At 39.2% G+C, this 15,538-nt stretch overlaps 1 protein-coding gene across 1 annotated transcript; it reads left to right on the forward strand.

The window, feature by feature from the left end:
* Positions 1–3,789: 3,789 nt before the first annotated feature.
* C11H5orf47 (chromosome 11 C5orf47 homolog) lies at positions 3,790–14,700 on the forward strand. Its single transcript, XM_060365077.1, has 4 exons — positions 3,790–4,066; positions 12,436–12,521; positions 13,836–13,934; positions 14,674–14,700. Exons 1-4 carry the CDS (start codon positions 3,790–3,792, stop codon positions 14,698–14,700), a joined length of 489 nt encoding a protein of 162 aa, XP_060221060.1.
* The last annotated feature ends 838 nt before the right edge of the window (positions 14,701–15,538 follow it).

Consider the following 15,538-nt stretch of genomic DNA (forward strand, 5'->3'; position numbering starts at 1 on the left):
TATAATTCTATAGAAAAAGATCAATAATTTGAACTACATTAAAATTAAAACTTTTATTTATCAAATTTTCATAAAAAGATTTAAAAGGTGAATCACTGAACATATGAATAATTCCATAATAAATTCTTAATGAATATGAACAAGAGCCATCAAAAAAATTTAATAGAAAGGAGATTTCAATGCAAGGAATATTATCTGAATGCTTGATGAGCTCAACTTTATTGTTGTAAGGGGAATGCAAATTACAACAATGCAAAACCACAAAGAAATAGGCTATTTTAAGTAGGCCTCAATGTTGCCAGGTGGATGTTGGCACAGGCCTTTAATCTCAGCACTTGGGAGGCAAAAGCAGAAGGATCTGTATAAGTTCAAGACCAGACTGATCTACTGAGTGAGCTCCAGGACTTCCAAGGCTATACAGTGAAACTCTGTCTCAAAAAACCAAATGTGTATATGTATGTATGTATGTATGTATGTATATGTTATCACAAATGACATAGATGATATATAAGTATATATCATTTATATATAAATATATAGTTTTAAATTTATATAAATATATAAAAATGGTGTGTGAATACATATATGTATATACATATATATATACACATATCAATGTACAGGTTTTTATTAAACATTCCTAAATATTTCTGTGAAAGTATGTCAAGTTTTTATGAGATGAATAGTTAAACAGATAGAGAGGTAAAACATATTATTCTCTATAACAAGGGCAGGCTTCTTGCAATCAGTTGATCATCTTACTAGTAAAGGACTGACCTAGGGAAAGGGGGAGGGGAATTCTTCCAGATGACCGTTAGCTACAAACTTGAGCATCACCTTTTTGTGGATCTCTTGATTGCTCCTGTACACTGTCTATCCATCTGTTTCTAGGCCTGCCTCTTTCTCATACATACACACACCCTGTCCAGTCTGTGTCTCCGGGTAAATTCAATACAAGCATCTGTCAGAAGACGACAATACACATTGTAGGAACCTTATGAAGCAACGGAGATTCTTATAATTTGTAGGCTGGAGAGCTGCTTGGTGCAACCGCTTTTGGATACCTGTTCATTAGCAGCTACTAAAGCTGTGGATAGGAATAACATAAGCATTTCTACACCAGACTTTGTATCCTATAGTTTCACCAAAAAAAAAAAAATTTCCTAAATATGTCCATCACAAGTGGGATGAATGAATGAATGACATACTAAATCATGCAATGACCATCTCACACAGTTTGAATGAAAAAACGTTAAACACAAAGGAGAACCATAACTCATGACGCTTGAAATTAGGAGAGGAGGCAGAGAAGAAAGGGGGAGGATTTGAAGTACTTTCTCATTAGTCCACTGATTAGTCTGAATGGGTTCTAATTACAAGGGTGCACTAAGTGTTTGAAAACCTATCCAGCTTTCTCCTGATGCATTATACACTGCTCTGCATATATTTAGAATTCAATAGCCCAGGGTTATTTGGAGCGTATACTTTTATTACTTTGAGGCTTCCTCTTCATAGTTTGTAATCCTAGTTCCCTTGCCATAAAGCAGCGAAAGGAAAGCTACCTGTAAATTTTAAATGTAAATAAATTGTGGTATGCATCTCACAAGATATATGCTCAATAAATGGTAAATGATGTCCTAGTCTAAGGGAACTACCTCTTTTTATGTGTTACATACTCAGTATGCTCTATTGTGATTTATTCTTATATCCAAGGAAGAAGAGAATGTTATATAACTTTTACCAGGAGATGTAAAGAAACTTCTGTTCACTCTATAAAGGCTCCCATACAGACAGGGGGGAAAAGATTTCTATTCAAGTCTAGCTTAATGAGCCAATGGACTTACTGTGCTTACAGAGGTACAGATGAAAAGTTACTTACATGAATATCAGTGCCTCAGAAACAGATGCACAATAGGAAAGTACACCCTGAATGAGCATTGAGCAGGGAAAGCATCATCCCCGGAACCCCCTATCCAGCTTGCTGGCAAGTTGGATGATAGTCTCCTCTCCCCATCAGTTGCCAACTGCTTATGTAATGTCGGGTGCCAAAATGTTTTAAATACAAAATCCCAGATGTTTGACTTTACCAATGAAGACTCAGGAGCCAGATGTTGGGGTGAAAGCCTATTAGTGAGAGGCCGAGAAAGTACCCAGTTGACAGTCCTACTCAGCATACATTCTAGAAGGAAAAAGCCCTTTCTCCTCCATGCTGCCTTAAAAAAACTTTCAATTCAGTGTCTCTCCTTCCTGTGTTTACTTATGTTCACTCCCTGTCAATTAGTTGCTTGCTCTACCTCTTGACCTGGGGCTAATATATTTAACTCTTGCTCACAGAAATCATGTGGGTTAAAGATGTGTGTTAGGGCTGAGCCATAACAAACTGCTTTAGGAATCTTGTGACTTTCTGTTTTATTTACTTCTAGAGACTGGTAGCTTTCTTTTACTTCCTGAGCCTTACAGAGTCTATCTTTATGAAGGAAAGTTTCAGTTTGGAAGAAATAGCAGCATGGCAGAGGCTCAGGGAAAGAAATGGTTTGCTGGAGAAAGCCTAGCTGGCCAGGAGCTAGAGCGGATCTGACTTCGGCTGTAAGGTCTCTGTTCTCTCTGTCAGATATTTCTCCAGGACTAAGGCCATTACCTTTGGCAGTAAAGGGTTCTTGTCTTCTCCACAAAGCTTTCCAGCTTTATCTGATTAGCGCTCCAGACTGATCCAGTGTTAAGTCCTCACACTGAAATTCTTCATACACCAACCATGAGGCTGGCCTGGTTCCAGCCTCTCACTTTCTTGATTTAGCTCATTTCCTGATAGGAGTTTTCCCCTTCATTTTTTGCTTCCTGTTAGAAATATGTTAGAGGTGGCAAGAAAGAAATCACCACTCCAATTAAAGTGTCTGGACAAGGCAAACTTTATTCTTGATCAAGGGAGTATACTAGGAAGAGTGCATACACTTCGATGGGGAATATGCTTGGTTTTTATTCTAATGCAGGTGGTGGCTCTGTCTTTTCCCCATTGGCTGGGGTTTGACCTCACAATCTTATTCAGCTGGATAGTCTGAAAAAATTATTTTTTGGTTTATAATTTAGGCTGTGGTGGCACTCGCCTTTAATTCTACCATTCAGGAAGCACAAGCAAATAGACCTCTGAGTTCAAGGCTAGCCTGGTCTACAGAGTGAGTTCAAAGACAGCCAAGGCTACACAGAGAAACCTTGTCTCAAAAACAAACAAATAAAAAAATAAAGAATTGGCTTATAGGAAATGGGGAGAGAAGGGGAAAAGGGTCACTGATCCTAGGACAAAAAGGTCACTGATCCAGGTTATCATATTCCTAGAACAGAGCACCAGGCCTCTGTGTAAACCAAAGTTTTACTAAGTGGAGGGGTTAAAACATTTGTATAAAAGTCTTACAAAGTGGGGGACAGGAGATAAAAGCATTTAATTCCATGTCCTACACACACATTTTACAGTATTTGATAGAAAAAAGACCATATTTGCTTTTTTTTTTTTTTTATCCCAGTCCCAAGTAATACTTTTTCAAATTCAACCTCCATCCCTACAATCAAGGACCTTCTTCTGGACTCAATCAAGGTGTTCTTCTGGACTTCAAGGTCTTCACTGAAGTGGGGTCCTCTAGGACGGCCCCACCCACTCCCCCACATAGGTCCCGCCTCCAGCGGCCCTCCCCTCCCCCACTCCGCATGCTGCCTGTGGTCCATCCCCACACACCCGCTCACACCAGTCCTGCTCGGGTGGGAGCCGAGGTGGGCCAGGCTGCCCGACAAGAAGCTGAGATGGCAGCCGCAGGCAGCCAACAGCGACAACGGCAGCAGCCGGACGGGCGGCGCTTGATCTACGTGACCCGCTTCGCCTCCCACCGGTCTGGCGTGTGGCAGTTGAGGGGCCTCGGAGGTTTCGGTGGCCATCGAGGCCCAGAGCCTGGAGCCCGCTGCGCCCCGGAGCCAGGCACTGGAGAAGAGCTGCCCACCGGCTCTCAGGCTGGGGTCGCCACCACCCCAGGCCCTGACTCTTCCCAGCTGCGGAGGGCAAGAGGTCAAGCAGCGCGAGCAGGTGGCCGAGGCGCGGTGGCGGGAGGGAGCCTCCTGTCAGAGGCCTGGTGGCGCCGCCATCTTGTGCGGCCTTCTCTTAGTCAGGCCTCGTGCCAGCCTTGGTCTCGGCCTTCGTGTCAACCCTTCTGTCAGCCTTCATGTCCGCCTTTCTGTCAGTCAGCCTTTGTCTCAGCCTCCGTGTCGACCCTTCTGTCAGACTTGCCATCAGCCTTTGGGTCAGCCTCGTTGTCGTCCCTTGTGTCTCTCAGCCTTCATGTTGGCCTTTCTGCCGGTCTTAACGTTAGCCTTCCTGTCAGCTTTCTTGTCAGCCTCGGTGTGTCGGCTTTCCGGCCAGCCTTCCTGTCAGTCCTCAACACAGTTAGCATTCCAGTCGGTAGACAGCTGGGCTCGGTCTTCCTGTCCGAATGTGTTGGGAGCCATAAACTAGGAGAATCCCTTTAACTCACTTAATGGGGTGGCCTGCAAAAGGCCTGCTGGGCATTTAAGATAACCCAAAGACCTGAGAAAAGTTCTTGAATGTAGCTACTTCAGTCCCTGGGAGCATTGGGCGTGCTTGTTGGTTGTTCTCACTGAAACGTATTAAAACTGCTGGTTTACAGGATCTGGAGAGATAGCTCAATGGGTTAGGAACATTGGCTAGTCTTCCAGATGACCCAGCTTTGGTCCCCAACACCAGGGCATCTGACGCCCTCTTCTGGCCTCCTCAGGCATCAGGCACCTAAGTGGTGCACAGGCAAGACAACTATACATATACAATAAAATAAAAAGTAAGTTGCTAGTTACCTGATGTGTTTGTGTGTGTGTGTGTGTGTGTGTGTGTAGAACAGACATCTGAAAAGACGTTAAAGCATCTTAACTAAAACGGGGGATCAGCAGATGATCTATTTGTTTACTCTACCTTTGAACTTTCAAGAATGTTTTAAATTAAAAAAAAGAGAGAGAGAGAGAGTATTCATGTGGTGGCCCATTCTTTTAATCCCAGCGCTAAGAAGTTAGAGACAGGTGGGATTTCTGAGTCTGAGGCCAACCTGGTCTACAGATTGAGTTCCAGGACAGCCAGGACTACACAGAGAAACCCTGTCTCAAAACAAAATTATTCATCATAGATTTTGCATAAACCTAGGTAAATTTAATCTTTCCTGCTGTAAGTGGGGGTCCTTACTACATAATGCACTAGAAATGGATGTGATGCCTATCATTTAACGCCTTCAGCAAGGATTAGTTGGTGTGTGGTTTGAAGAGGTTTGCAAGATTACATACTTCGTACCTCACAGCCAAGGCACAGAACATTGTTTTCAGTCATCTCCTTTGAGGGCCTAGCCTTCCACCTACACTTTTAAAAGCAACTTTACTAAGATTTCACTAACTGTGTATACAGCTCTCCATTACCATGACTGTGTATACAGTCATGGTTCTTACATAGCCACAGAGTTGTGGAACCATTACCACCCATTTTAGTGTAATTGTAACATCACAGAGAAACTCTGAACCCCTCAGAGGCATCATGTGTTCTCACTACCCACTAACCTTAGCCCTCAGTAAGTACTAATGTACATTGTCTCCACAGATTTACTTATTTTGGACATATCTAAATGGAGTCTATATGTGGGCTTTTGTGGCTGACTTCTCTTCCTTAGGCCTATTCAGTTTTGCGTGTTAATTTTAGATTCTATTAATTCACTGACCAATTAACTAACTAGTTAGTTAGTTCCATCATTGATTTTCATATATTTTCCAGGTATATGTTATTTGTGTTGCTGTTGAGACAGGGTCTCACGATGTATTTCCAGCTGTCCTGGAACTCACTGTATATACCACACTGACCTGGCACTCACAGAACTCTACCTGCCTCCCAGGTGCTGAGACTAGAGGTGTGCACCACCATGCCCAGCGGATAGGTGCCGTTTGTAATGGAGATAATCTTATTTCCCCTTTGTTCATTTTTATGTCTACCGTAGTCTTTTTGTCTAACTATACTGGCTAGTACCTCTAGTGCAGGGTGAATGTTGGAGAGATGATGGACACCCTGCCATGTTCTTATTAGGACAAATGCTGCTAGTGTTTCACCATTAAGCAAAGTACTAGTTTTAGGGCAAATACCTAAATATGTTTAGAGTATGAAAGAGCATATCTATTTTTATTGTCTTTAGTATTTCTTATTTACAGTGACTAGGATTTAAATTTTGTCAAAGGCTTACTATGATCTATGGAGATAATAATGTTTTCTTTAAAATTAGTAATGTATAACTTGATATAAATAGGTTTCCAAATATTGAACCAACCTTGCAGTGTTAAACTAAATTTCACTTTCCTGCATTGTATTATTTTTTAATATAGCGGCAGGCTTTACTACTAAGTTGCTTAGAATGTTTTATCGATGTTCAAGAGATATAGAGACTTACGGATTTTTAAATTTTCTTTACTGATTTAGATTTTGCTTCTTAGGAGTAATTGGGAATTTTTCCTTCCCTTTCTGTGTTCAAGAATAATTTATGAGCCTGGCTCAGTGACTCATACCTATAATCCCAGCACTCGGGGAGGCAGAGGCAGGCGGATCTCTCTGAGTTTGAGGCCAAACTGGTCTACAAAGCAAGACCAGGACAGCCAAGGCTACACAGAGAAACCCTGTCTTGAAAAACAAACAAACAAACAAACAAACAAACAAAAAAGAATAGAACATTGGAACTAGGTAGCTTGGAAGGTTTGATAAAATTCTTCTGCAAACCATCTGGACCTTAGATTTTTGTGAGATAATTTCTTAATAATTTTCTTTGTGCTGTAGAAACTGATCTGTTTACACTTTCTAACTCTGAGAGGTCAATTTTGGCAACATGCATTTCCTTAAGCAATTATACACTCCACCTAGGTTTCTAAATGTGTTTCCATTAAGGCCTGCAAAGTGATGTGTTTTAATTTCAAAAGTTTACTCATGCTTCAATGGTTATTCATCTCTTCATAATTCACTTCTCTGTCTGTATGTGTAGGGTTGTACTTTCTCCCTTTGTATTGACATCAATATTTGTTTATTTTAAAAACAAGATTTTGACTTATTACTTAAGCTTTTTTTAGTTTATTGCTCATTAATACCAACTTCTTAGTCTTATTTTCTTTTTTTCTTTCTTTGTTTCTTTCCTGGTTTCTTTCTTTATGTATTTATTTATTTGGTATACTTTCCTTTTATACTAAAATTTGGGTGTTTATTTTTTTGGTAATTTTAAAATCATTTTAATTTTTTCTTATAGATATATTGTATACTGAACATACTGCTTCCCAACCCTTACCCAGTTTCCTCTTATTTTTCTTCTTTTAACCCTTCATTTATTCCTTTAGACAGTTTTACTTATTTTCATTTAATTTATACACACATGATTTTATGTGACTCTATAAAGTCTAGGAATGACAAGTGAGAGAAGACATTTAATATTTGCCTTTCTGAGATTAGCTTAATTTGTTTAATGTGATTGTGTCCAAATGAACCCGTTTCTCTGAAGACAACATAACTTTATTCTTCTTTATGGATTAAAAAAAAAAACTGCTGCTGGACACCAGGGTTCTTCCCATAACTTAGCTGTGTGAGTACTGTTGCGAGTGTCTCTGTGATATATTAACTTGGGTTGTTTGTTTTTGTTTTGTTTTGTTTGTTTTTGGTTTTTTGTTTTGTTTTGTTTTTTGGGGGGAGGGAGAATACTCAGGAGCGGTATAGCTAAGCTATGTGGTATATATTTTTTTATTTTTTGAGGAACTTCCATACTAATTTCCGTAGAATTTGGACTAGTTTTCATTCCCACCAGCCATGTATAAGGATCAAGATTCCCTTTGTCTACATCTGTGCCAGAATTTATTGCTGTTTTCCTCTTAAAATTTTTGTTACACTTACCTGTCTGTCTATCCACCACGTGTGTGTGTCAGATATCATATGAGTGGGTAAGAGAACAACTTATGAGATTCAGTTCTCTCTTTCTGCTATGTGGGTCTCAACAATCAAACTCAGTTTGTCAAACTTGGCAGCAAGGGGGTCTTTACCTTATGAACCATCTTTCCAACCCCTGTTGTTTTCTTAATGACTGACATTCAGACTAGGATAATATGTAATATCAATGTGACTTTAATTGGAGTTTCTATGATGGCTAATGAGGTTAAGCAGTTTTTCATGTTTATTGATTTCTATTTCCTCTTTTCTGAATTGTCTGTTCCTTTAGTCAGTTCATTTGGTGTGGGGAGGTGCTTTTTCTTACTGGTCAGGTTTTTTTTGTTGTTGTTGTTGTTTTTAAACACTCTACTTATTAATCCTCTCAGACAAAGATTTCCTCTAGTCTAGGGCTCTCTCTTTACTCAAACTGCTCCCTTTGTTTAACAAAGGATTTTTTTATTTCATAAGATTCCATTTGTTAATTGTTGGCTTTATTTTCTTGGCAACTGGGGTCCTATTAATAACTTTTCTATATCTTTAGGTGTTTTCTTTACTTTTCCCAGTTTCAGATCTTGTGTTCAGGTTTGCACACACACACTCTCAGTTGATTTTCCTTCAAGGTAAGAGATGGGATTAGTTTTTCTACTTGTGCTTATCCAGTTTCCCTGGAACCATTTGTAGATGAAGCTGTCTTTTCTCCAATGCTTGTTTTTTCTATCTTTGCAAAATCAATGACTAGCTGTGCTGGTTTATATCAGGACTTTCTATTCTTTTCTGTTGTTTTACATGTCTTCAGTTCCATGTTTTTGTTACTGTGATTTTTTTTTGTCATGTGATTTTAGCCTTAGGTATGTTGATTGATAGTATCAGCATTATTCTTTTTTGTTCAGGATTGCTTTGACTCTTCTGAATACTTTGTGATTTCAAATGAGTTTTCATACTGTTGATTTCTACTTCTATGAAGGCTATCACTGGAATTTTTAACAGGGTTGTGTTGAATATGTAGATTGTGAAATCAGGCATTTCATTTACTTTTTAAAATCAGGAAGTATTTAGTATGATGAATTTGTTTTAAATACTTTTAGTACCTCCCACACATCTCAGTATGTAATATTCCACTGTTGATTTTCAAACCTTCTATACTTTCAGTGTGTTTATTCATATTACACTGATAGTGATTAACACATTTTAAAGATTTTAAATCCTGGGACATTCCTCTTCTTTTGGTTTTGTTAGTACCTTCTAGTTTTTACTGCATTGTGGTTGGTGAATGATATTTCTAGTTCTCTACTGTCTTGCATGTTACTAGTGCTTCCTTTGTAACTCAATGACCTTTCCCCACTCCCCTCTTCCAGAAACCATGCCAGAAAGACTTTCCTCCAGAATTCCAACCCCCCCTTTTTCCTGAGTCTATCCCATCCAACTGCTTGCTTGGTACATTGTATGGGATTTGGTCTTTTAAATTACATACTTAAATATTTTTCCTATACTTCATGTCCTGATCTTCCTTGTTATTTATTTATTTTGGATGCATGATAGATTTAATTTTGCTTTTGGCTGATAAGAGGCTAGAAAACAGCTTCAAGGCAGTGGCAGGAGTTCAGTAGAAATTGAAAGGCCAGAATTAAAGCCGTAGAGGTAAATGGGCAAAACTGATAACTGATTGGAAGAGAGAAGGAAGAGTTGAAGCTAAGTCTGACATATCTGCACTGGCCACTGTGTGAACAGCAAAGCTATTAACTTCTATGACCTCCTTGCTGAGCTTGTAAAACCAGAAATACAGTCAAAGAAGGCTGCCCTGAGACAGACATGCACCTAGGCTAGGCCAAAGAGTACTTGTGAAGTTCTTAGGCTTTCTCAGTCCTGGTTTATATTTGATATCAAATAGATATTTATTAAATGTCTGAGGGGAATAAAAATGAATTATTAATTCATTTTACAACACTTAACATCTACCATGTTGTAAATAGTAGGTCAAGTGCTAATAACAAGATGGATCAGGTGATTATTGTGTACTGTGAGGATTCACATGTGAGTAATGCATATATAAGTCAGTCATTATGAGACCTGAGACCTGAGGAAGGCTTTGATAATCAAGTTCAAGGACAGAAAGAGGCACAAGATTGGAAATCAAGAGGAAAAAAATGGAGCAATTTCTAGTGGGACAGTAGAGATTATCAAGATCCTGGGCTTTGAAGTCAAAAAGACAATCCTGGCTCTCTTAATTACGGGAAATATATTTCTGCCCACTTTAGTTATCCAGTCTGATTCTTAACTTTATCATCTTTCAAGGGAAGATAATGGTTTCTGCCTCAAGGGTTGCCGTGAAGAGAAAATGAAGGAGCACATGCAAAGCACCTAGTATGGTGTTTGGCCTAGAATATGCACTCCATAAGTGTTGGCACATTGAGCCCAGATAGATTGAAGGAACAAGAATGACTAGCAAGATGTACTAAATGTTTACTGAATGAATGAAAGACAAGATTTTTTTTATTGAATTGTAGAGTGATTTTCATTTCTATAAAACCCCTAAAAGTGTTTACTTTGTGGGATGATATTACCAGAGACAGATGCCTGTGACAGTTAGGCTGGTAAGCTGCCCTGAGATGTTATGGTGTATAGAAAACCAAGAGACAAACATCAAGGAAACTAACATTTCAAGGAAGAGTGTTTGGAGATAGAGCCAAATGTTGTAAATAATTAAAGATGAAGAGTACTATTGTGGAAATGTATGAATGAATAGTCTGGAAATGGTAAATAATTTGGGGATAACAGAGTCAAAGAAAGCTTCATAGCAGAGAAACCTACATGAGATTTTTTTTTACATGAGGTTGAAATAGGGACAAGTTACAGGTAGAAAATTTGTGAGCAAATTGTTGAGAATAGATGACAATTGGCAATGACCAGGAAGAGTCACAAGTACAGCTTCATCGGGTCAGAGCATGGGCGATAAGAGCCAGGAAAAGATCTGAAGCATAAATTGGAACTAAATCCATGATGTACCATACATTGATGCCTAGTCAAAGTACTGGAAGAAATGTTTTTCTTGTGTACATGTATTATACTTCTTGCTATATTTTTAGATAGACTTCATGGCTCCTTCCCTTAAGGGGTATAAGTACAGATTAATTGAGACTTATAAGTAGAAAACTGTGGGAATGATGAAAGCATACCATCCTAAAAGTTGCGGGCATTCAAAGAGAAAGAAAATATGAGCAGAGCTTCTCAAACTCAAGTTTTTATACGACATCTGCGGTTGTGTGTGCTAGTTTACTTAGTATATTTATTTAAATAGGTACTTTTCTCTTCTTAGCTAGATTTCATCAGAACACTATTTGTGTGCTATTTTCTAAAAGAGAAATCAATTACAAGCTATTAATGGCAAAAAATAATTTACCCAATTGTAGTAAATAGGTTTTCTGCTAGAAAGTGTCTGTGTCGTGAAGGAAAAGCAACATATCTTGAAGTGACATGTGGACAGACTCAGAATTCCTCCATGACTGAAGCGTTGGCAAGGGAATGAGGTTCTCACAATGTGACTTAAAGAAGTTCCTTCACACCAACCAAGGACCATGCATGGAGATAACCTAAGAGCCCTGCACAGATGTAGCCCATGGCAGTTCAGTGTCCAAGAGGGTTCCAATGTAATAGGAATAGGGACTGCCTCTGACATGAACTGATTGGCCTGCTCTTTAATTACCTCCCCCTGAGGGGGAAGCAGCATTACCAGGCCACAGAAGACAATGCAGCCACTCCTGATGAGACCTAATTCACTAGGATCAGAAGGAAGGAAAAGAAGACCTCCCCTATCAGTGGACTTGGGGAGGGGCATGCATGCAGAGGGTGGAGGAGGGAAGGGAACCACGGGGGGGGGGGGAATACAAAGTGAATAAAGTGTAATTAGTAAAGAAAAAAAAAAAAGTTCCTTCACGCCATGTCTGTGCCTCACCCAGAATCAGGGTCCTGTGCCTCACAAGTTAGTAAATGTGTTTAGGGACACATTTTAGTTCATTCAACAAATACAACGAATTATGTACCTAGCATCCTCAAAATAGAAACTGGGTTGCCAGTGAGGAAAACACAGTTCTCAAGCAAACTGTGAACTTCTGTGACAACCCAGCATGTTTTGTAAGATCCAAGAATGTTCTCTGGAAAGCTAATTGTTGCATGTGCAGAGGAAATCCAGGTATAGGGGCTGGAATGTCAGGAGTGAAGTCAGGAGAGTTAAGGTGGGCGCGCTAAAGGCAAGGGGGAGGCATGTAGAAAGGGCTCCAGGGGCACGTACCTGTTGTTTCTACACATCAGCCACGTGGTGAAACGGTGTCACCTGGTGATCTGAGGCCCAACACCAAGTGTATCATCCCCCAAAGAGAGCTGACGAGACAGCTATGGCCTCTGTGGTTAGGAAGGACTTTTAGAACATGTGCTAACATCAATGTTTTTACTTTAAAAAAAATTAGGTTTAAAGCAGAAAAATGCAGCTAAAGAGTTTGATTTCCCCATACCACTGAATGAAGCCTCCAAAATAATGAAGGAAAGGAAAAAGGTATGCTGTATTCAAGACAGTGAAAGTAATTCTGTCTTCTGAATAATTCAATTTTCTGAAATTAAAAAATAGAAGTAACTCAGCAGAAATGGAACTGAGCTTAGAAATATTTATTAACTATAAAGAATAGTCCTGGTATTTAAAGATATAAAATGCATTTTAATTAAATATAACCTGCCAGATTTTTTTTCAAAGCATAACCTATGTTCCACAGAGTGTAGCTAACTACTATATAGGAAGAAAATCACAGACCTCATAGTAAAGAATCCATTGGTTTCATTTGCTCTTTTCAAGGCAAAGAATGTGTGTGACATTTTAGCCAGAAAGATGACAAAGATGAACTTTATTGCTGAACCCTTCTCACCACTGGTTGCCAAATGTCATGGTAATGTAGGCATTTTGAGCATATTCCAACAAGTGGCTGTGCTCATCTGTGACTGCCGTTATACTTTAAAGAATTTATTTGTTGAGCATGCCACGTAAATTCATGCTCGTTTGATGTATATCCCATACACGGTCTAAACAGCACTCAAAGCACTAACCCTTGTAACAAATGTATCTGAAGTAAGCCACAGTCTTCCACTGCACTGAGACCTGCTTCCTTCCAGAACCACTTCCTTTTGGGTAAGGAGGAAAGAACAGTGACCAGTGCTTACCTCTAACTCTCATGTGACACACACTGGGGTAAGTGATTTGCCTACACACCTCATCTCATTGCTTAACATGTGAACATGTTTCTAGATAACATTTCAATGCTTGTCTAACTGCTAAGTAGAAAAAAAAAAAAGATTTTGCACCTAGATTTTGCACTTAATTTTATAGTGGTTTGTTTTTTTGTTTTGTTTTGTTTTTGTTTTTTTTTCCTCTCCTATTCTAGCATATTCAGTCAGAATCTCTAGTAACTTTTTCTGGCACTTTACTAGGAGAAACAGTTCATTCTTAACTAGAATAAAATACATTATAAACAATCTCTGCCCAGCATAAACAAAGGAATAGAAATTCAGTATTTTTAGTGCCTTTGAAAATTGACTGTGATGAACCCACTAAGTAAGACTTTGCAGAATTTTTTTTTTTTTGAAAGGCAGCATCTTCCAGGAGAGCTAATGTAAACACTGCAAGGAAATAACTCAAGAAAACTGAAAAAGAAGAGGTCAGACAAGTTAGTGCCCAGTGGGGGCTGTGCTAGTTCCTCAGTGCGTGGCCTCATGCTGATGGTGCTGACTGACAAGCAGCCAGCAGTTACTCTCGACTGCTTCTTTCGAAAGGCAGCGCACTTCTGTACCAACATGCCTTAACTGTGTTTATCTTTCTAAGGTCTCAGCATGGAACAAAGTACGCAGAGTCATTTCCAGAATGATTGCAGAAAATGAAAACTACAGACACAGACTGAAGTCTCAAAATTTATCTACTGAAGTAAGACAGCACATTTTCAATTTTTATGAAGGATATATATATAGATAACCTTGAATTGCGTTAGATTCCCTAACTGCCAGTCTTAAAGTATAGGAACAGTTAAAAGCATAAAGCCATGTTCAGGCAGGGGATGTAGGGTCGATCCCAAGTGCCCATGTGTGTGAGAGTGCAGGAGGCAAGCACTGACTACAACTTCCTGAACAGGGAACACAGATGTCCATTAAATATATGTATATTTGTATATGTATATTTGTCTTCAAACACAAATGACAAACACTCATACTGGTAAAGAACATGTTAATTGTAACATAACATAGAACTACACATTCTATTCAGCTTCTCATTTCCTGTCCATGGACACAGCACTCGAGAGTGTAACTCATTTAACAAAGCCTGCTCCTGACACAATTGCAGCCCTAGAAAACAACCCACAAATTGGATGTTGTGCTAAATAAAGCTGCACTAGTGTTTAGTAACTGATATTGTGGAAATTATGGTTTTCCGACTGGCAGTCTGGCTCTGCAGGCGGAGGTGCTTGCCAACAAGCCCTGTGACCTGACGCCAGTCCCCAGGAACCACATGGTGAACAGTGACGCCAGCACGACTGGTCCTCTGACTTCCATTTGCCTGCCGCCCTCCCCATTATGTGTGCAAGCAAGCACACAGACACACACACACACAATAGAGGGCAAATAAATATGATTTTGAAAGTTATAAAAAAGAAATTATTGGCTTTCAGAATACTAACTGGACCAAATTAACATAACTAACAATGAATTGATAAATAAAAATGGTTGTCTCCACTCCTTAACAGGTGTGTCCTGATATAGACTATGTCCTGTCACATGAGAACTTCTGTGAAGTCTCAGTACTTAATGATAACTTTGGGTCGTTAAACTTACAATATTTAATTTTGTGAAGAAGGCTTTAATAAAACAGTACGGGATGTTTATAAGTAGTGTTGTGTTGGATTAAGGGCCATAAGCGATCAGCTGCCCTAGCATGCTGCACTAATAACACGTCACCCGCAGTGACAGCCTAGAGACCACTGTTCAGCCGCATGCTGCTCCAGTTCACTCTGCTTGTTGCATAAGAATGGGGGGGGGGGTGGGAGAAGGAACACAGTCAAAGTTTCTTAAAGAATGTGCAGAGAACTGAGCCTTTTTAGAAGGCTGTCCACTCACTGTGTAACCTTAGCTGTCTCTTAAACCTCAGTCTCTATGAATACAAAATAATCTGCTAAAAATTATTTGCTAACTTAATATGATAGGCTTTCCATATAACATAAATAAAATGTATATTTGAAACTTGTTAAGCTTTGAACTAGGTTACATAACTCTTTAATAAGGCTAATATGTTGCAAAACTATAATGTAATTTTTACCTCTTAATATGTATTTGTTGACAAAAAATAAGTGTTACAGACTAACTTGAACTTCTCTTATGTTGTTTCTAGATTCGAGTTAATACAAGATAAATGTGAATCTTCCCGTGTTCTCCGGTGAGAATCCACTGAGATAATTAAGCAGACCTTCCTCCCCCCCCCCATCCTGCTTTCTCTAACCTTTGGTGTGCCTGCATTATCATCTCTGCCCTCTGTCCTTC

The sequence above is a fragment of the Meriones unguiculatus genome, chromosome 11 (genome assembly GCF_030254825.1).
Source record: "Meriones unguiculatus strain TT.TT164.6M chromosome 11, Bangor_MerUng_6.1, whole genome shotgun sequence".
NCBI lineage: Eukaryota > Metazoa > Chordata > Mammalia > Rodentia > Muridae > Meriones > Meriones unguiculatus.

Coding starts and splice junctions, on each gene's coding strand:
- C11H5orf47 (XM_060365077.1), top strand. CDS start 3,790: ATGGCAGCCGCAGGCAGCCAACAGCGACAACGGCAGCAGCCGGACGGG. Junction 12,522..13,835: donor TAATGAAGGAAAGGAAAAAG/GTATGCTGTATT, acceptor TATCTTTCTAAG/GTCTCAGCATGGAACAAAGT. Junction 13,935..14,673: donor CTCAAAATTTATCTACTGAA/GTAAGACAGCAC, acceptor ATTGGCTTTCAG/AATACTAACTGGACCAAATT.